General features: G+C 45.2%; 1 protein-coding gene across 1 annotated transcript in view; it reads right to left on the bottom strand.

The window, feature by feature from the left end:
* The window catches only part of LOC134339476 (sterile alpha motif domain-containing protein 1-like), a 94,120-nt gene that overhangs the window by 35,403 nt on the left and 35,535 nt on the right, over positions 1 to 23,182 (bottom strand). The window contains exons 3-4 of the mRNA XM_063036015.1: positions 11,892 to 11,977; positions 10,456 to 10,516 (exon numbers count right to left, since the gene is read on the bottom strand). Of these exons, the coding sequence (XP_062892085.1) occupies positions 10,456 to 10,516; positions 11,892 to 11,977 (147 nt within the window). The remainder of the gene's footprint in view (positions 1 to 10,455; positions 10,517 to 11,891; positions 11,978 to 23,182) is intronic.

Genomic DNA, 23,182 nt, shown 5'->3' with positions numbered 1-23,182 from the left:
GTTACCCTTGGATTCCTTATCACCTCCTTCAGCACTGCACATTGTATTCTTGGTGTGATCTTTGCAGGATGCCTACTCCTAGGGAGAGTAGCAATAGTACTGAGTTTCCTCTATTTCTCTTACTGTGGACTGATGAACACTAGGGTCTTTAGGAATGCTTTTGTAGCCTTTTCCAGCTTCATGCATCTCTACAATTCTTCTTTTATGGTCCTCTGAAAGTTGCCTTGATCAAGGCATGGTGCACATAAACAGATTTTTCCTGAGAAGAGCAGGTTCTGTCAGTAACCTGACTTTGTCTTTTTCTATAGGGCAGGACACCTCTACAACACACACCTCCAATCTCATCTCATTGATTGGAACACCTGCCTCCAAATAGCTTTTGTAGAAGGCATTACTGCAGAGGTTCACATACTTTTTTTGAACCTAGACTGTGATTGTTTAAATGGTATACTCAGTACTGATGAGAAGTAGTACAATTGTTTGTATGTTATTAGTTTAGGCAAATTGTGTCTATCTGTTCTTGTGACGGATGAAGATCAGACCATACTTTCTGAGTAATTAATGCAGAAAACCAGGTAATTGCAAAGGGTTCACAAGTGTTTTCTTGCCACCGTACGTTCCAATGAGAGAGATGTCCCTATCTCTCTCTCTCTGCAGGCTAGCACATCATAGACAGGAGCAACAGGGAGGTAGTCAGCCCTAAGATGCAGGAGGCAGGTATTTGGGTGACTGTCAGGACAGAGAAAGGGAATAGGCAGCCAGTGCAGGGTACCCCTGTGGTGATTTCCCTCAATACTAAGTGTAGCGCTTTGGATAATGTGGGGGAGGTGACCTAGGCATTAGGGAGAAGCCACAGCGACCGGGTCTTTGGCACTGAGTCTGGCTCTGTGATTCAGAAGGGAAATGGGGAGAAGGAGATTTCATAATTAGAGGAGGTGTCAGGAGTTCCTGTGGATGTGAAAAAGAAACACAGAAGGTATTTTGCCTCACAGGTGCCAGGGTCAGGGATGTCTTCGATGGAGTCCACAGCATTCTAAAGGGGGGAGGGTGAGCAGCCAGAAGTTGTGATACATATCGGTGTCAATGACATACCTGTACATAGGAAATGGAAGGAGGTCCTGAAGAGAGAATATAGGGAGTTAGGTAGAAAGCTGAAAAGCAGGACCTCCAGGGGTATTAATTTCTGGATTGCTACTTGTGCCACAAGCCAGTGAGATTAAGAATTGGATGATTTGGCGGATGAATGCATGGCTGAGGAATTCATGCAGGGTACAGGGTTTCAGATTTCTGGATCTTTGAGATCTCTTCCGGGGAGGGTATGACCTGTACAAAGAGATGGGTTACACCTGAACCCGAGAAGGACCAATATTCTTGCTGACAGATTTCTTAGAGCTGTTGGGAAGAATTTAAACTAACTTGACAGGGGAAAGGGAACCAGTGTGATAGGGCTGACGATGGGGCAATTGATACACAAGTAGATGCAGTGTGTAGTGAGGGTGTGAGGAAGGACAAGCAGATGATAGGGCAAATTTGCAGTCTGTGTGGACCAGAGATAACATCTCCTCACTGACAATCAACACCGGCACATCTCAAGGATGTGTGCTTATCCTACTGCTCTACTCTCTCCACACCCACGAATGTGTGGCTAGGCACAGCTCAAACACCATCTTTAAATTTTCCGACACAATTATTGTTGGCAGAGTTTCAGACGTTGATGAGGAAGCGTACAGGAGCGATATAGGTCAACTGGTTGAGTGGCGTCACAGCAACAGCCTTGCATTCAAAGTCAGTAAAGCCAAGGAAATGCTCGTAGACTTTAGGAAGGGGCAGTCCAGTCCCCATCGAGGGATCAGAAGTGGAAAGGAAGAGCAGTTAAAAGTTCCTGGGTGTCAATATCTCCCAGGATCTATTTTGGGTCCAACATATTGAAGCAATTACAAAGCAGCATGACAGTGGTTATATTTCATTAGGAGCTTGAGGAGAATTGGCATGTCACCAAAGACGTAGGGGCCAGAGGGGGTCATGGAGACAGGGAGAGGTGTAGGGGTCAGAGGGTGTTGCAGAGACAGGAAAGGATGTAGGGGCTGGAAGGGATCAACAGAGATGGAAAGCACTGTAGGGACTGGAAGATGTTACAGGCACGGGGAGGCATGTAGGGGCAGGTGGGTGTCACAGAGACAGACAGCGGTGTAGGGGCCAGAGGGTGTCACAGAGACAGAGAGGGGTGTGGGTCTGGAGGGTGTTACAGGGACAGGGAGGGGTGTAGGAGTCAGAGGTGTTAACAGACACGGGGAGGGGTGTGTGAATCACCATTGAGTTTCTGTGTGTTGGTGACAACAGTGATCAATTATTCCCTAAGTTTTTTTTAAACCCTACCAGAGCTTTCAACAGGGTTAGTCACAATATACTCTCCATGTCATCCTCCAGCTAAGTACTGGCATAGATATGATGGCCCGAATGGCCTCCTCCTATGCTGTAACCATGTACATCCTAGATTCTCCCTAAAACCTGTTTTGATGAAACCTTTGCAACCATCATTCCAGTGACACTGAAGGTGACAGTAATCCTGCCTTAAGTGGCATTAACATCGAACGTTATGAAATACTTCGAGCGGGTAGTCATGAAGCACATTAAAGCCGTACTTCTGGCTAGACTGGACCCTTTCCAGTTCGCTTATCACTTGAGTCGATCCACTGGCGATGCAATGGCCTCTGCCGTCCACTCTGTCCCGTCCCGCCTGGAAAATGGGTTCTCATATTCTAGGCTGCAGTTTATAAACTTCAGTTTGACATTTAACCCCATTATGCCCCAGAAACTGGTGGGGAAACTGGGTCTCAACACTTCCCTCCGCAACTTCTTAACAGAGAGGCCACAGTTAGTCCATGAGAGCAGCAACATTTCTCGTCCCGTTACGCTGAGCACTGGCTGTTCACACTGCTAACGCATGACCGTGTCGCAGGATCCAGCTCGAGCCGTGTCGTCAGGTTTGCGGATGGCACAACAGTGGTTGGCCTCATCAACAGTGATGATGAGTCGCAGTACAGAGAGGAAGTGGGGTGGCTGGTGTGAGAAAACAACACTGTGTACATACATCTATTGACGCTTCTGGACACATCTTCAGTGATGCTCCTGGAATCATCGTGTGTTTTGGGTCTTTCAACATCATATACCCTCCTCCAGCTGACCCAGCCGGGGCTGATCAGACCCCAGCTTGTGTCCAGATGGCTAGCTACTTATGACTCCATGGCTCCCCTCTTTTGAGCCACAGCCATCTTGAGGCCCTCTCTGCCGCATCGGTGGTACTGCAGACGGCTCTCCTCTTCCTCTCTCCCTCGATGCCCAAATTGCTGAAGGTTCTAGCTAAGGAACGGGCTACGAATCCCCGACAGCCAACCTCCACTAGGAGACACCTCGCTCTCCATCCAGCCTGCTGACAGTTGCTGACCAGTCCTGCGTACTTGGAGAGCTTCCTTTCAAAGGCCCCTTCCAAGCGATCTTCCCATGGGACTGTCAGCTCCAGCAGCACCACTTGCTTAGTAGACTCAGACACTAGGACAATGTCTGGTCGCAGGGTGTTGGCTGTGATATGGTTGGGGAACCTCAGCTGCCATTCGAGGACCACCAACAGCTGCCAGTCCCTTGCAGAGGTCAGGATGCCTGCAGATGTTCTTTTGGCGGGTATTGGCTGCTCCCCAGCTCTGACAAAGGCAATGGTCTGCTTGGAGGGTCGGGACCGCTTCGCCCACTCAACTCCTGCGCTGAAGATGCAGATGAACCACCTCCCTCGACAACTACATGGCTCCTCCCTAGAGAGAGTTAAGAGCACCAAGCTCTTGGGAATTCACATCACGGGTGATCTTACCTGGTCTCTTCATATCACCGCCCTGAATAAGAAGGTACAACAGTGTCTCCACTTCCTAAGGAGATTGAGGAAAGCAAGGATTCCCCTCCTCTCCGCACCCCCCATTTTAACCGAATTTTACAGGAGCACCGACAGCATTCTGACAAGTTGCATCTCCATCTGTTAATGGGAGCAGCAGAGCATCGGACTGGAAGCCCCTACAAAGGACTGTGACAATGGCTGAGAGGATCATAGGGGTCTCCCTACCATCCATCAGGGACATTTATCAGGAGCGCTGAGCACATAGGGGCCTTAGTTTTATTAAGGATCCCACCCATCCATCCAGCATCTTCTCTGACTTTCTACCATCAAGCAGGAGATTCCAATGTATAAAAACAAGAATGGACAGGATGGGAAACAGATTCTTCCCTCAGGCCATTAGGGTCTTGAACTCCCTGCTGCATCGCTTTCAAAGTGTCACTGATTAATCTGTTCTGTACCTTACAATATTTAATTTATGCACTTTAGTTTGTTTATGTATGTGCAATTCATCTGTAGGTTTCATCCTTACTTTCATATGTGTGATAATGTGTTATGTGTACTATAGTGCTTCACACCCTGGTTCGGAGAAACATCTCGTTTGACGGTTAAATGACAATAAACTTGACTTGATTTTGGTCACCTGCCCTCATACCACCTTACCTGAGTCAGTTTGTTTAATAATCCTATGAAGCTCCTTGTTTTTCTTCCTTACGACGATGGTTCAATAAGTTTAAACCACTGATATCGACATGGAACCGTGTTGCCTCTATAACAAATGCTACTCCATTTCAAACAGTAGTCCCAGAGATTTCAAACCAAGTGATTCAAATCCCTGTGTCGGGAGGTGTTTGTTGACGAGCAGCTTTCCCATCCCAGTGCAAATTTGTACCATATTGAAGAGCAACTTATGCGTCAATGGTTTTGGAAAACAAATTGAAATAGTTTCCATGGACTTAAGAATCAGTAGCCAGAGAAAGAGAATGATGGAACGAGAGGTAATTTTAAGGAGAGTACAGCACAGTAGAGGCCCCAAGGCCCATGATAATTTTCTTTTCTAATTATTTGGTGAACCTGTGGAACTCTCTAGACAGAGAGCAGACCAAGTTAAAAGCATTAAATTTGGAGCTGTAGCATCACACAGCACAGAAACAGGCCATTTGGCCCATCATATCCATGCCACCCATTGTAACTAGTTACACTTGCCCATTTACCTGTACTGGGTCGATGATCGATGCCTTGGTGATTCAAGTACTTGTCCTGAAGCTTTTTAAATGTTGTGGGAGTCTCTGCCTCCAGCTCCTCTTCAGGCAGCACGTTCCAGACTCCAACCACTCTCTGGATGGGAAGAACTACCCCACCCCCCCCACCACCATCCTCTCTAAATCTCCTTCCTTTTGAGAATTCCCAACCATGGGAAAACAGTTTTTATTTTACTATCTATATACCTGCCTCATAATTTTATACAACTCCATTAGGTCACTCATCAGCTCCCTCAGCTCCAGGGTAAACAAAGCTATCCTAATCAGCCCCTCCTTGTAACTGAGCTGCGTCCAGTCCAGGCAACGTTCTGGCGAATCCCTCTGCAGCCTCTCCAGCACGGTATCACCCGCGACAATCAGGACTGCACAAATTACCTCCAGTAATGGCCTAACCAAAGTTTTGGATCCCTGGAGGCGTTAAATATTGTCCTTGGAGCTGGAAGAAGAGGAATTAGAGGAAAAAGCTTGAACAGGGTGCTGAATTCAAAACGATCAGCCACGGACATACTAGATGGCAGGGCAGTCTCGGGGGTTAAGTGCCTCTTACTTTTCCATGTTTCTACATAAAGATGTTGCTTATCTGTCACATGCATTGTCTTCCAAAGCACACTGTAGATATCTGCAGCTGTAAAACTTTGCAGACATACAGACAACACTTGGGAGATGGGATTAACTGGATGAGCAAATGGATTCCTTCTCTGCTGGACGTGCCAGAATTCCACCGTGACTGAGAACTTGCAGGTTTAATTTAGAGTATGTGTGGCGGGAGCTGGCTGCACGCTGCACGATGCCAGAACTTTGGCTGGAAATTGCAGCATGAAACTGAACCGCATCTTTACTCAATCAAAAGATAGTGCACGATTGGCCTCCGTTATGTTGTAGTTATAAAAGACATTAGTGAGACTGCACTTGAACTACTGTGTAGAGTTTTGGCCACCCATTATCGGAAAGATTATTAAATTAGAAAGAGTGCAGAAAAGGCCAACTACGCTGTTGCCTGAACTTGGGGGCTCGTGTTACAAGGGGAGGTTGCACGGGCTAGGACTTTATTCCCTGGAACGCAAGAAATTGAAAGACATCTCATCAAGATATCTCATAGGGTACAACTCCACCAAGGACCCGGCTGTCAAAGGGCGGGGGGGCGTGCTGGGCAAGGGGCTAGCAACACCATCCCATAAAAACCCAGAGCTACAGAAATGACAACAGAAGCTCCCAAGCCCTCATCCCTGGGAGAAGGAGGACTTTCGCCTAGAAGAGGCGTGAGGTTGTGTGGTGAAAGGAATGTGGAAGCCACAGGGGCAATCAACCTTCTATCATCCAGGACAACTTGAAAGACTGGCCCAGGACTGGGGACGCTGGTGAGCTGCTGTCGCTGGCCTATCCCCAGATGGGGTGATGGGCTAATTACTACTTATAGAGGTAAGAGGGGCACTGACAGGGTGAAAACACATAGTCTTTTCCCCAAGGCGAGGGTGCTAAAAACAAGAGGAGACAGGTACAAGATCAGAGGCAAGAGATTTAAAAGGGAGATCAGGAGCAGCTTCTTCTCACAAAGGGTGGTTTGTATTTAGAATGAGCTGCGAGAGATAAAGATTGAGACAGGTACATTAGCAATATGATCTAGATAGGTACAAACATAGGAGAGGTTTAGTGGGCAGATGGGACTAGCTCTTTGGAGAATGCATTCAGTATGAATTTATCTGAAGGGCCTGTTTCCACGTTGAGGCTGTGAGACTGTTCCAGCTGCTCTGGGCTTCGCGTCTGCGAGGTCTGCGATGATTTGTCCCTGTGCGATGAACTGAGGCTGAGGTCGTGGGCCTGCTCTGTCTGCTATGGGCACTGTGTCTACGGACTCACTTTCCTTCTGAATGCTGTTGCTTGCTTTTATTGTTGGCATGATTTGAGTTGTCTTTTCTCTGCACATCGGGTCTTTCAAATTGTCCTGGATAACAGGAGGTTTGTCTTTTTTGAAAAAATAGGTTCTCTTGAGTTTCTTGTTTTGTGGCTGCCCGTAAACAGGTGAATCTCAGGGTTGTGTAAATTATAAATTAAGGCATCCGTTAGTCTTGCGAGACCATGGATCTACGCCTGGAAAGTCTTCACTCTCCAGGGTGCAGGCCTGGGCAAGGTTGTATAGAAGACCGGCAGTTGCCCATGCTGCAAATCTCCCCTCTCCACGACACCGATGTTGTCCAAGGGAAGGGCATTAGGACCCATACAGCTTGGCACCAGTGTCGTCGCAGAGCACTGTGTGGTTAAATGCCTTACTCAAGGACACAACACGTTCCCTCGGCTGGGGCTCGAACTCACGACCTTCAGGTCGCTAGTCCAATGCCTTAACCACTTGGCCACGTGCCCATAATTTGATAATAAATGTATTGTGAACTTTGTAGGACTCTACGATCTCCACTTATAGTTGACATTACCCTGCCCTTCTAGGAGACATTTGTGTGTCCACTGATATGGTATATTGGTTTTTGCTTCTGCTTTTCCCCTGGTAAGACTAAAGATTATGGGACGAAGATGCTATGTTCCCCAGCAAACCCAGAGCACGAGGTGGACTGAGGAGAAATAATCCATGCAACAATCCCAATCCAACTCGTATACAGGAACTAATGGTGGCTCGATGCTTTGAAAAGCCTCCCACAATGCCACATTATTCTACTATTCCATATACCCCAGTGGAGAGACATGGTAGTGTAGTGGTTACTGTAACACCTGACGTTGCCAGTGATTGGAAAATCGTGGGTCAATTCCCATCGCTGTTTGTAAGGAGCTTGTGCATTTTCCCTGCAGCCACGCAGGTTTCTTCTGAGTGCTCTACTTTCTCCCACACTTCAAAGACGTACAGGTTAGTGTTATTAAGTTGTGGGCATACTATGTTGGTGCCAGAAGCATGGTGATACTGTGGGGTGCCTCCAACACATCTCGGACTGTGTTAGACATTGATACATTTGCTGTACGTTTCGAAGTACGGTACATGTGACAAATAAAGCTCATCTTTTTTTCTTATCCTTCAAAAAATGGTTTCAGGTGGCAAAGTACAGTAGCTAGTCCAGGAGTCAAAGCCCTGTCCACAGAGACACAACCAGGCACAACAGAGTTGAACCAACATATGGACAAGCTGTGCAAATACATTCTCCAGGAAGTGCAGGTCACAAGACTCTTGCCACCTTCAGCTTGCAACGTCGTCAGAGTGATAATATTCTATTCTATGTAGTTAGTGGTTAACTTGTCTGCAAATTAGACAAGGAAGTTTGATACTTATTTTGAAAACATTCCTCTGAAATGTAGGGAGCATTTTCCAGAACAGCGAGAGGCACTTTGTAGGGGTGTCCGTGTCACATACTGCCTCAAATGCCAAGCTGCCTGGATCAGCACTAAATATACTCAAGGGCAAAGTATAATTTTGAACACTGGATGTCAATAATGTGAAGATTAATTAAACCAGAGCAATGCCTGCTGGGAACGTAGGCTCTTATGAAAATATAGGAATTTGATTAAAATTGAGAACATCTCTTGCCCTTCTTCATGCCTACACTTTTGGGATCTGGATAGTTACCAAACTGAGGTAGAAAGCAGCCAAAGCCATAAGCGAGAGAAGAGAATGATATTTACAAGTTATCCTCAGTTCTGCACAAATTCAAATGAGATGCGAAAGCCATCGGTCAACTGCCACCTCCTGACAAAGGGACCTGAATAACTGCGTTTGAAATCTCTGGGGCCAATTCAACCCAATGAGTACTGTTTGAAATGGAGTGACATTTGTTACAGAGACAATAAGGTCCTCTCAAAATCAGTGGTTTAAATTTAATGAGCCACCATTGTAGGAAAATAACAAGACACTTCACAGGATTATTAAACAGAGAATTGGCACTGAGCCAGTTAACTGACATTATGGGTAGGTGACCAAATGTTTCATCGAAAAAGGTAGATTTTAAGGACAGTCTAAGTTAGTAGGAGATTACAGCACAGGAGGAGGCCACTGAGATAGTTTACAAACTGAGTCTAAACAGTCGGCCCTCCTTATCCGCGAGTTCTGCATGCGCGAATTCAACCAACCGCGAATCGAGAGAACCCGGAAGTGCTCTTCCAGCACTTGTTATTCGAGCATGTACAGACTTTTTTTTTGTCATTATTCCCTAAACAATGCAGTATAACAACTATTTTACAAGGCATTTACATTGTATTAGGTATTATAAGTAATCTAGAGATGACTTAAAGTATACAGGAGGATTATCATGAATTGGGATCGAGAAAAAACCCGGAAGTTCTCTTACTAAGTAAGTCGGAACAGGTACATCTGGTATTATTTAGCGTCAGTTAGTCAAACATTTGTTTTAATATACAGTATATATTTTACCTTTCTATGCATATAAAACACTTAAGAAACGTATGTTTCAGCGCTGGGCTCGGGAACGAAAATTCCCGAGTTCGATCCAGTGACAGACTGCTCCCCAGTGCACTGTCCATCCCCGCCGGGTGGATGTGAAGGATCAAAAACCCAAAACCCAATAATTAAACCACTGCGTTGCTTAGTAATAATTGTAGCTTTCATCGGGGCAGGGATTTTCTCACTTTATCCTTTAAAATTGTTCCGATCGTTGACCGACTGTAGCCTAACACTTTTCCAATGACAATGGCGTTTCACCTCTTTCTGATCGCTTTATTATTTCCACTTTATTTTAAATCGCGATCCTGATTATTTTCGTGAACAGAAACACTGCGGATTCAGAGCTCCGCCGCCGGGTCCTAATGTCCACCGCACTGAGATAAATTAAATAAGGTCCGGGGTTCCGCTGGTCCTAAGGTCCACCGCATTAGGACAGGTTGAATAAGGGACTTGAGCATCCGCGTTTTTTGGTATCCGCGAGGGGTCCCGGAACCAATCCCTCGCAGGTAAGGAGGGCCGACTGTACTGTAACGTGCCAAATGTTATACTATGTTGGGTCAGTTTAATTAAGTGGCTCGTCCCCATAAGAAAAAAACAGGAGGCAGTTCTCTACCCAGATAGATAAATAGAAAAGTCACCACACGCTCCCAACAGCAGTTCTGGGTCTAAGGATCACCAGTGTAATTGTTACATTCGTAAGATTATAGTACAGATCACTGACTGGTTATGTCACCTGATCCGAATGTGGTATTTCAAGGAGTGTGAGTGTTTAGGCCAGTGGCAAAGGGAAACAAGAGCAACCTCAGAGCGAAATAGGGGATAGGTTCAGGAGTAACAAGAGATGGAGAGGAGCAGATACCGTCACCTTACTCCACAAGAAACAATTCACCACAGGTAGGATCATTTCAAGTATTTCCTACCTTCACTGGTTTGCGATTCGAGCTGGTAGGAAGTCCTCTGATCATATGCAGCGCGGGGTCTCTGAAAAGGACAAATGTTTTTGTCAGAACAAAGCCCAAATCAGTCCCAGGCACATTCTCCCGAGAGAATCTGATGTGGGCACACATCATCTGATGGAATCCTTGCAAAATTCTCAACTCAGGAGGCCATTTGGTCCATTGTGTCTGATCTACCCTGCCTTAACACCACCTTCCCGCACTGGTCTGTTGCTTTGCAGGTTATAACACTAATAATCCTTGCCCAAATTCTGTTCAAATGTCACCAGTGTTCCAGGACCCCACCTCTTACTGAGTGAAGGACATACTGTCATTTCCTGCATCTCCCCTCAAATCTTTCCATGTTTGTTTATATTAACACCCTCTTTATTTATAACTCCTTTCTGTTAGGGAAAGGAGACAATTCTATTTACTCCAATACAATACACAAAATGCTGGAGGAACTCCAGATCAGGCAGAAGAGGAATAAACAGTCAACGTTTTGGTCAAGACCTTTCATCCGGATTGGAGAGGAAGTGGGTAGGTGCCAGGATAAGAAGGTGGGGGGGGGGGGCAGGATAAAGGGACGTGGACCAGCTGGCAGGTGATAGGCGAAGCTGGGTGAGGAGTAAGGGCGGGAATAGGAACGGGAACTAGAATTAAAATGAACAGCTGCTGGGAAATCCCACTTGTTGTGGCTTCATCCAGGTTTCTGGGGTTTCTATACCTCCATTATGTGTTCCCTCAGTTCTCCCTATTCCAAAGAAAACCAATGCAGCCTTTCCAAACTTTCTCCACATCCAGAACTCTCCAGTTCTGGCAACATCCTCGTACATCTCTTTTGCTCTCCCTCCGGTACAGTCAAACTTTTCCTGTAATGTGACCCGATCCGTACTCGTACGGAAGCTGCAGCCCAACCAGTCTACATTCTTATTTTGCAATGTGTTCATATGATGTAGAACACTGCCACTTCGACCCATCATTTCAATCCTGACTCACAGGGCGGGATGTTGGGACATCAAAAACTTTCTTGGAAAGTGAATAGAAGATCCATTGTTTGGGACAACCAGGGTGCAATTGCCCCAACTCCAACTCCCTTCTTGGCAACCCTGCCAGGCCATCCAATGCCACGTCTCCCCCTCCTGTGCACTTGCAGCCCCTCCTTTTCCTGCACATCCATCAGTCAGCCTTCTCACACCAGCCAGGTACCCACCCCCCAACCTCTGCATCCCACCACCCCTTTACCCTCAACCTTGACCTGTCCTCCATGCCTGCCAGATGTGTTTGACCTTCACTAGCCCTGCCACTGCTAATCCCTCTCTTCAAATCATCTCAGTCGCCCCTTCCCCTGGAGGGGCAGAATCCGAAACAGCATGGAAAGGAGTGCTGGTAATTATACGCCCCCCCCCCAAGGTACTCACATCTTCCGTACACTGGGGCAGTCCTGCCGTATCACAGACTACAGGCCCGAGCTGATCCAGTGTCTTCAGTTCAGCATCTTCCTCACCTGAAACAGGACACAGACCGGAACTGAAGTTAACAATTCAGTGCAAACTTGAATGGGTTTCATTGACTGTGAGCTCATTACAGATGATCCACACAGGGAATTCAAACAGAGTTGTAGCAGTCATTCATCTGTTTTCCATCTGCACTGTATTCTGTTTTGTGCGTTCATTATGGTAGTTAGTCAGGTGAGTCGAGCTGTGGTAAAAGCAAAGGGAGTAAGTTACATATTCGTGCTTTATTCTGGGCAGTTTAGCTCTGGGCATCATATCTTTTGTTAACCGCTTAGTTAGCTTAATTATGTTTAATTACACTTCTTTGCAATGCATTAAGATTGTTTTACTAGTTGCTAATAAAGGGTCGAATACATTTCTTCAACTTTGTGGAACATTATTATTGGATTGACTAGAGAGCGCGCCACACAAGGATAACAACCCATGCTTAGTCGCCAGCAACGGCAATTGATTTATTAGAATTGGCTGCTACATTCTGTCAACAAAAGGTTTCGACAGTTACACCAAACAATTATTAGCATTTGGCAAAATTACAAGCATCAGAGCCAGCAGTAAGTAACAATCTCTTGTTGTTTGGAATGGTCAACGCTGATCGTAAGCCCCAGTATTGTGGCATTTGTCAAAGAGTTCAGTGCTTGGCTCATTGAAATGCTGAACTACTTTGATCGTCGACATCGGAGTTAAATACTGTTGTTTTGTCTGGTTCGTGCACTTTAAAAACAACATGAGTCAAGCTGGAAGCAGTGACCTTGAATTCAAGACTAAAAGAGAAATTAAACTTACTGGTAAAGATTCTGGTGACTAGAATTGACAGTTTTCAGTAGGACTATAATAAAATTGTTAAGAAGATTAAAGATTTAATTCTGTTAATTAAAAGTCTTTTACAAGACAAGCAAAATGTCTTGTGAGTGCAGTCTCATTTGGATGATTTGAAAAAAATCTTGGCGAAGATAGTGCTAAGCAACATAACCTGTTGTTGTCTTTAATGCTTATTTCAGAGCAAGATAAATAAACTGAAAGCTATGCGAATTGTCACGTACCCTGTGACGGGTTAAAGAACCAGCAGAGATGGAAAAAAAATGCAGATAAATCAAACAGGTTAGCAACGATCATAGATAAGTAAGTGTGGAAATAAATGAAAACCAAGCTTCTTCAAGACTAGGGGTAAATAGATAGTCTTACGATGATGAGTAAAGTTCAGTTCAGTTTGTGGTATTGAATTGAGTAGTGATGAGACAGAGGGGGAGGGGGAGAGAGGGAGAGATTTGAGTCTTCAGGTGAGCTGATACCGTCGATCTTCCCCTTGTCCTCCGAAATCCTTTTGAAGTCACTGTGACCCCAACAAAGGGGACCGTTCTTCTGTGGTGGAATTATAAACCCAGGCGAGGGTTGGACACGCAAACAACTCCCCACCGGTCACTCCCTTTTCACACTGTGAGAGCCACTGATCGATCCTCCAAAACCCACTTTTTCTGTGGGCACAACAAAGCTCATTCAGTGTCCAAAACCATGTGTCTGTAGGTCTAACAGCTGATTTATTTATCTCAGCGTGCTGAATACTAGCTGTCCATCAAGCAGCTCCTCCCTTCCCCCTCTGTAAGTAACTTGGAAGCTGCTAGTGTCCTTGTAGAAATTGTAAACAAACTGTGAGCAGTCTTCACTTCTCTCTCTCCTTTTAACAAGGTGTCTGGTGTTGAACAACTTTCTCTCTCTCTTTTCAAAAGCACAATTCATAGGGTTAATTCAGGACCCCGTCACAAAATATTGATTCTCTTATTAATACAGTCACAGCAGAGGCTGAACAATGGTTGAAGCAAACATGTGATGTTGAAGGTCAAATTGCTGGAGCAAATGAAAATAATTATAAAGCCACAAGGCATGCTTTGACTACGTATAAAGCTCCTGATTTTCAGGATGACATACACCCTGAAGACCATGTATCTAACATGCGCGCGGCAGGTTCTATTGCTAGCAGAGTGTCCCGTGCATCTGATACCTCCTGGCATGCACTGAAGCAGAGGCTCATTTAGCCGAGTTAGGAACAAGGCAACAAATTTGAAGGATAGACGTGCAATGGAAGAACAGGCGGAACACCTTCACAGAAAAATGGAGCAGCTTATGTTGCAGCCGAGATGGCCAGAGTGAAAGGGCTGAAGGCTTTAAGTGCTGTGGGTGCTAAAGGTGCTCCAGCGAGACAGTTCTGTGGTGTGATTCTTATCTTGAGATGGCACAGAAAATCCAACATACTCAATGTCAACGTGGATACATTTGTTCCTTAGATGTCTATGAGCCACGAGTTTGAGCCCCAAGGGGTAGTTCAGGGTGTTCACTCTCAGCCTGAATCAAGGAGTCAATAAGGTATGACTATGACTATGAGTCACTCTGAACATATGACATATCCAATTGCACAAGGTGCTTCTGAGGATGCTAATTTATAGTATGGGGACACTCATGTTTCATATGATAAAAGCTTAAAGAATGCGCTGGAGATCATAAGGACGCAAGCGGAAATAGTGAGCTCAGTGATGCAACAACAACAACGCATTGCATCTCTGCCTAAAGGAGAGATTCAAATCTTCAATGTGATTCATTGCAATATCATGCATTTATGAGAATAGCACTGAAGGCAAGACTGATGATTATGGTGACCATCTCCATTTCCTCATACAATCCACTTGATGTTACCCTACAGAGCTTGTCAAAAGTTGCTAGCGAGTCAGCCCAGAGGAAGGATATCTAAAGGCCAAAGCTTTACTACACGAACATTTTGGTGATGAACACCAGGGGTCCCCAACCTTTTTTGCACCGCGGACCGGTTTATTATTGACAATATTTTTGCGGACCAGCTGACCCCGGGGGGGGAGGGGAGGGTGGGTAAGGTTGCCAACGGACAAGAGTAGTAGTCAAATACGTTGTGTTTACCCCGAGAAAGACTACCATAACCATGAAGCCTTGCGCGGGCACCTGTGTGCGCATGCGTGTACGTGCTGATTTTTTTTCTACAAATCATTTCTGGCGATTCTGTTCGGGGGGGGTGGGTGTTAATCACGACCAGAATACAGGTGATAAGTGGCTAATACACTCAATTTCATTACTAAAAGGGTTTATCTAACAAATTTAATATTAAACACACAGCGCATATTTTCCTCGCATGAATATAGTGATTAGTCAATTATCAGGGGAGGACAGGGGAGCTTGAAGTAAGTATTGAATGAACTTCCAGTAGGAGTGGTAGAGGCAGGTTCGATGCTGTCATTTAAAGTTAAATTGGATAGGTATATGGACAGGAAAGGAATGGAGGGTTATGGGCTGAGTGCAGGTCGGTGGGACTAGGTAAGAATAGCGTTCAGCATGGACTAGAAGGGCCGAGATGGCCTGTTTCCGTGCTGTAATTGTTATATGGTTATATAAGTCACTTATAAGTCAATAGCATCATAACATTTTAAGTAATGTTTGGATATTAAACACACACCACATATTTTCCCCGCATGAAAATATAAAATCATTGCAACACACCAATATCGCTGAATCAGTGGGAGCCCTGGGCTTGTTTTCCTGCAACAAGACGGTCCCATCGAGGGGTGATGGGAGACAGCGATACTCGAAGGGGGCTCCTTATGTCCAGTCTATTCCGCAATTTAGTTTTTGTTGCATTCATTGCAGAGATATGTTGGAAATGGAAGCAACGTTTTCAGTGCTTTCGTGGCTATCTCAGGATATTTAGGCTTGACTTTGATCCAGAATGCCGGCAGAGATGTTATGTCATATATACTTTTCAGCCCGCCATCATTTGCAAGCTCGAGGAGTTGATCTCCTTCCCGCGCTGACATGGATGATGCACAGGTAATGATCTCGCATGCGTAACGACTTCGCATGCGTTCAAGCTCAATAGTGCGTGACAGGGAATGAGGAAAGGTGCAGCTGACTCATATCGCCAAATCATATCGTTTCCTCGCGGCCCGGTAGCGCATGCTTTGCGGTCCGGTGGTTGGGGACCGCTGTCATAAAGAAGCTGCCCCATAAGCTCAGGGAAAAATAGAGATTGAGCGTCTGCAAATGGCAAGAAAATGAAAGTAACCTTATGGTTGTGCCTGATATTGATGATTTTATTGAAAGACAAGTAAAGGTTGTTACACACAAACAACAGGAATTCTGCAGATGCTGGAAATTCAAGCAACATACATCAAAGTTGCTGGTGAACGCAGCAGGCCAAGCAGCATCTATAGGAAGAGGCGCAGTCGACGTTTCAGGCCGAGACCCTTCGTCAGGACTAACTGAAGGAAGAGTTACACACCCAGTGTTTGGGAATATAGGTGATCCTACATTGCTGGCACTAAGCAAAGGTATGAACAACATTAAGTCACTAGTTCATTCTAAAGCAGCTTTGCCACGATTGTGGAAAGTGAAGCTGAAACTGAGCCTGGAACTAGTGAAAAGGGTGCAGATTTAAAACAAGCCGTAAAGGAATCAAACACGGCAGCCAGCAACACCCTGGTATGTAATGGCTATGCGGAGGCTGGTGATGATGACCGTAATCTTCCTATAATTCCAGTTCCGGTGAAGTCTAAGATGGGTAACAAGACAGGGATTACTTATGCTTTCCTAGATCAAGGAAGTACTGCAGTGTTCTGTATAGTGAGCCGCATGAACAAGCTCAGCCTGACAGAAAAAGGAACACACGTGCAAGAGAAGGTTGTGAGTAGCTACGTCATTTCAGGACTGGAAGTGGTTGGCTTAGATGGTGTGAACTGCCCAACATTTTACGCAGGAACATATGCCTTTCCACAGAGGGGATATTCCTCATCAGAGGGATCTCCAGGAACAGTCTCACCTGAAGCATATTCATTTGTCGGAGTTTGATTCAGAAATTGATCTGCTGATAGGGATGAATGTGCCTAAAGCATTAGAGCTTTAGCTGTCCTGGGCTCATCATATAAATATAATTGCAAAGAAAGCAGAACAGCACCTCTACTTCCTCAGGAGTCTGTGGAGATTCAATACCATCGAAAACCTTAACAAACTTCTATAGATGTGTAGTGGAAAGTGCACCGGTTGGCTACGTTCTGGCCTGGATTGGGAACACCGATGCTTTTGAGTGGAAAATCCTACAAAAGGTAGCGGCCCAGTACGTCACGGGTAAAACCCTCCCAACCATTGAACACATCGACATGAAATGCTGCCGTAAAAAGGCAGATCCTCACCACCCAGACCACGCTCCTTTTTTGCTGCTGCCATCAGGCAGAAGGTACAATAGCCTCAGGACTCGCACCATCAGATTAAACAACAACAGTTACTACTTCTCAACCATCAGGCTCTTGAACAAAACGGGTAACTACACTCGTTCTATCTCTGGTGTTCCCACAACCGGCGGTCTCACTTTAAGGAGTCTTTGTCTTGTTACCTCATGCTCTCATTGTTTAATTTATACCTGCATTTGCACAATTTGTTGTTCACTGATCCTGTTTACAGCTACTGTTCAATTTGCTAAGGATTCCCCCAGGAAAAAGAATCTCAGGGTTGTATGGGGTGACGTGTAAGTACTCTGATAATAAATTTTCCTTTGCGCCACTGCCAGTGACTTGCAGGGTTGATGATACAATCAGAACGATGTTGGGTCGGTCTGTGAATGGACCATGGGAAGGAGACCACGGTGACTGGAGAGATTGCGCACAGTCCGAGCTGACAGTGAACAGGATTTCAGTTTTGAACTTGGATGAGCTTTGGAAGCAGCAATTCAAAACAGATTTCCATGAATGCAGTTGGGAGGAGCAACCTGGGTTTGTCAGGAGAAGATCACAATCCGGGACAGAAAGAGGACATTTGTGTGAATGATTAAGATTTCATGTCTCCTGCGTTTTGTAGCACCTAGCTGTAATTATTGGCGATGGCCTCAGTCATTCAGCGTTGACCATGGTTGGTTAGATATGCAAGCCTGTGTAGTACGATATGGAGAGCAAGCTGTTGCCCATGTAGCAAGCTTCCCCACGCCACACATCTGATGAACCCAAAGGAACGGCAGAGACTGATACAATCTGGTACCAGCAGCATTGCAGGAATTGTCAGTCACTATTGAGCTCAATATACGATTGCCTTAGGGACTGGAATGTAGGAGCCATGCATCTGCTTTCTATCTGAATTGTATTCTGTGTTGTGCGTTTGTTATGTTTAACATGGTAACCAGACAGGTGAGTGGGGAGTGGTAAAAATGAAGGGAATAAATTACATATTAGTGCTTTGCCCTGGGCGGTTTGGTTCTGGACACCACTGGGTGTCATGTCTTTTGTTGACTGCTTAGTCACAAATTACATTTAATTACGGTTAAATGCATCACATCAAGATTGTTTTGCTAGTTGCTAATAAAGGATTGAATACATTTTTTCCGATTTTGTGGAACATTATTACTGGACTGATTGGAGGCCGCATCACAGAACAACAACAGCCCAGAGCTAGGCTGCCAACAGTAGCACTTAACTTGTTAGAATTGGCTGCTACAAGGGTCACTTCCATTACTACACTTTGAGAGCTTGGGACTATTGGCGATAAGTAGATCAGCCTCGAGTTCAACAGCACACTGTTCAGTCACACAGAAGGATCAGAGCGACACGGAGGCACAGTTCCAGGGACCCAGGTTCAAACCTGACCTCCAGTGCTGTCTGTACAGACTCGGCACATTGTCCACGAAGCCATGCCAGATTTCCTCCGACGTCCCACAGACGTGCAAATTGGGTGGCTCAATGGCTCTGTAAATTATTCTTATGCTTAAGTGAGTGGTAGAATGTGCAGAGTTGATGGCAAGGTTGGGAGAGTAAAATAGGATTAATATAAATGGGTAATTGATGGTTGCTATGGTTTCAGTGGGCTGAAGGGTCTGTTTCTTTGCTGTAACAGCCCATTGATTCTGCACAGTCTACATCTAAAATGTAAGATTTTTCTTATTAAATGCACCCCATATGGAGTAATTGAGCCAAATACCACAGCTACATTTAACAAAGTGCAGTACAGAGCAGGAACATGTCCTTCACCCCATGGTGCCTGCACGGAACACAATGCCGAATTAATCTAAAGCCCTTCTGTCTGCATGTGATCTACATTCTTCCATCCCTGTGTGTGTCTAACAGCTTCTTAAGCACCGCTATTGTACATGCTCCCCTGTTCCAGGCACTAACCCCTCCATGAAAAGCAATTACCTCACGGACTAAAGCTTTGTTCCTCTCACTTAAGTGCACAGCCTCTGGTATTTGACATTCTAACTCTTTGAGAATTTAAGGGGAAAGAAGGTGGATATTCTCAAGAGGGCAGAGTGGAAGGATATGTAGGAGTACAGCATCCACCTGCTCAACAGCACCTCCAAAACCCTGACCTCTACGGGAATAGCCCTACCAGGCTTCACTGCCAATTATCATCATAGGGTCATAAAAAATACAGCAGAGAAATGTGCCCTTTGGCCCATCTAGTCTATTCTAAACCATTTAAACTGCTTACTCCCATCACCCTCCATACCCCTACCATCCATGTACCTACCCAAACTTCTCTCAATCGTTGAAATTAAGCTTGCATGCTCCACGCGTGCTGGCAGCTCGTTCCATACTCTTACGACCCTCAGACTGAAGAAGTTTCCTCTCATGTTCCCCTTATACTTTTCACCTTTCACCCTTAACCCATGACCTCTGGTTGTAGTCCCAGCCAACCTCGGTGGAAAAAAGCCTGCTTACGCTAACCCAATCTATGCGCCTCATAATTTTATATACCTTTTTATCAAATTTCCTCTCAATCTTCTACAGTCCAAGGACTAAAACCCTAACATATTCAATCTTTCCTTATAACTCAGGTCCTCCAGCAACAACTTTGTAAATGTTCTCTGTATTTTTTCAACCTCATTTACAGTTTTCCTGTAGGTGGGTAACCAAAACTGCACACAATACTCCAGATCTGGCCTCGCCAACATCTTATACAACTTCAGCACAACATTCTATCCTCTGTACTCAATACTTTGATTTGTCCATCTTAACTGCCCCTTGAGGTGGTGCTATGGCCCTTTGGCAGTGGATACAGGAGTTGCAAATTTTAGTACAGCATTAACAAAGGAACAGTTGTACATTTCCTGCAGGATGGTGAGTGAATTTGATGGGAGCATAGAACGTGGAACATAGAACATAGAAATTTACAGCACGTTCCAGGCCCTTCGGCCCACAATGTTGTGCTGACCATGTAACCAACTCTAGAAACTGCCTAGAATTTCCCTACCGCATAGCCCTCTATTTTTCTAAGCTTCATGTACCTACCTAAGAGGCTCTTAAAAGACCCTATTGTATCCGCTTTCACCACCATTGCCAGCAGTGCATTCCACGCACCCACCACCCTCTGTGTGAAAAACTTACCCCTGACATCCTCACAGTACCTATTTCCAAGCACCTTAAAACTATGCCCCCTCGTGTTAGCCATTTCAGCTCTGGGAAAAAACCTCTGGCTATGGGCCAGATGGCCTAATTCTGCTCCTATGTCTTATGGTCTTATTCACATGATCAATGTCTCTCATCATCTTATACACCTCTATCAGGTCACCTCTCAGCCTCCGTTGGCTCCAAGGAGAAAAGACCAAGTTCACTCAACCTATTCTCATAAGGTACACCCTCCAATCCAGGCAACATCCTTGTAAATCTCATCTGCACTCTTTCTATAGTACACACATCCTTCCTGTAGTGAGGTGAGCAGAACTGAACAGTACTCTAACTGGGGTCTGACCAAGGTCTTATATAGCTGTAACATTACCTCACAGCTCTTGAACTCAATCCCATGAATGCCAACACACCGTACGCCTTCTTAACAACACTGTCAACCTGCACAGCAGCTATTGACACGGACCCCAAGATCTCTCAGATCCTCCACACTGCCAAGAGTCTTACCATTTATATTATATTGTCTTCAAATTGGACTTTACACTTATGTGGGTTGAACTCCATCTGCCACTTCTCAGCCCAGTTCTCCATCCTATTGATGTCCTGCTGTAACCTCTGACAACCCTCCAGACTATCCACAACACCCCCAACCTTCGTGTCATCAGCAAACTGACTAACCCACCCTTCTACTTCTTCACGCAAACAACAGGAATTCTGCAGATGCTGGAAATTCAAGCAACACATATCAAAGTTGCTGGTGAACGCAGCAGGCCAGGCAGCAGCTCTAGGAAGAAGTGCAGTCCTGACGAAGGGTCTCGGCCTGAAACGTCGACTGTACCTCTTCCTAGAGATGCTGCCTGGCCTGCTGCGTTCACCAGCAACTTTGATGTGTGTTGCTTCTACTTCTTCATCCAGGTCATTTATGAAAATCATAAAGAAGATGGGTTCCTGAACAGATCCCTGCAGAACACTGCTGGCCATTGTCCTCCATGCAGAATCCGAACCATCTAATTCGTATTTGCTAATATTTATGTAACACAGACACAATGATGGAGGGACTCAGCAGGCCAGACACCATTTATGGAAAAGAATAAACAGTCGATGTTTCGGGAATCAGAACTCGTGATCAAGGGTCTCGGCCCGAAACATCAACTGTTTACACTTCCCCATAGAAACTGCTTGGCCTGCTGAGCTCCTCCAGAATCTTGAATGTGTTACTTTGATTTCCAGCATCTGCAGATCTTCTTGCTTTTCCAAATATTTATGTACTTTCTTTAGTAGCTACGTATAAGCTTGCTTGGCACAGAGTCCAGATCCACGCACAGCATTCCGAGCATGCTCTAACTAAACTCCGGCGCTTAATTAAAATAATCGTTATCCCAAGCTTGGATTTGCATTTTTCTGGCTTTGTTCACTTGCACAGCTAATTTGCATGAGAGCACTGGTGTAATCAAAAACTGCTAGTAGGCTTTTCATTACACCTATTCATTTAGGCAATATATGGCAACATATTTGACTTTTTTTTTGGACTTATGAATGTATTTCCTCTACCCCAGTTGGAACTTCATTTCCCAAGTAGTAAGCGAACTACGTAAGAAAAGGTACCCCTGAGAAAATTAGCTCTGACACAAGACACTGCAGATGCTGGTATCTGGAGCAATCGTCAAGTTGCTGAAGAAATGAAGTGAATCAAGTGGCAACTGTGGGGGGGGGGGATTAATTTTAATTATTGTATTTAAAGATACTTCATGATAACTGGCCCTTCTGGCCCAACAAGTCCAGGCTGCCCACTACCCATGTGAACAGTTAATCTACCTGTACTCCTTTGAAAAGCAGGAAGCACCCAGTGAAAATGCACACTGTTACAGGGAGAATGTACTAACTTATTACAGAAGAAAGCCCTTAACTCCGAGTGGAGTCATTGGGATGCCATCATGAGGGCATTTTTTTTTTAGCAGGTTTTCTTATTTTTACGAGGTCGCGTTGCTAGCTCGACGCTCAACCCAGCACGGATGGAAAGCATGCAAGGGAGCCGGCTGGATTCGAACTCGGGAGCCTTCGCTCCGAAGTCAGGCGCTGATGCCACTACGCCACCAGCCGGCTGACTTGTTACAGGCAGCAGTGGGAAAACATCTACGTTTCACGTTGAAGCGCTGCGTGAACGAAAACAAGGATTTCCTCCCCTTCAACACCCACAGATGGTGCTTGACCCGATGAGTTCCTACAGCAAGTCGTTCATTGCTCCATCTCAGCTCTGCGCTGAACTGGAGCTGAGGCAGAGGCCTGCTTTGTGTCGATGGACTCACTTTTGTTCTGAATGCTGTTTGCTTACTTTTATTGCTTGCACAATTTGCTTCTTTTCTTTCTGCACATTGGGTGTTTGACTTACTTTGTTTTTATGGGCTCTTATGGGTTTCGTTGTTTCATGACTGGCTGTAAGACCGGTCTCAAAGCTGTATAACATAGTTATAGTTTGATGAAGTGCTGCGTAAATCTAGGTTCAAAACAATGCAAACAGGTCCAATGTTGATGAGGAGAAGACTGTTACTGATGTGAGTAATAGAGAAATATACCAAATATACTGAACTGATTCAGGGTATTTAAGGTAGCCGTGTCTATTGGGGGAGGAGGTAACCAGGGTCGTGGAGTCTTACACTGTTTGGAATTAGAGTAGGCGTGGAAGTATGGGTAACTGAAATGGAACTGGAACTTAGTCCATAACATTATTTTTGAAAACACAGATTTTTTGATGGTGCATTTTTGTTTAAAGTACCAATCTAAAGAGGTGCCATCTTCACA

This window comes from Mobula hypostoma, chromosome 29 (genome assembly GCF_963921235.1).
Source record: "Mobula hypostoma chromosome 29, sMobHyp1.1, whole genome shotgun sequence".
Taxonomy (NCBI): Eukaryota; Metazoa; Chordata; class Chondrichthyes; order Myliobatiformes; family Myliobatidae; genus Mobula; species Mobula hypostoma.
This window is presented reverse-complemented; position numbering and strand designations above follow the sequence as displayed.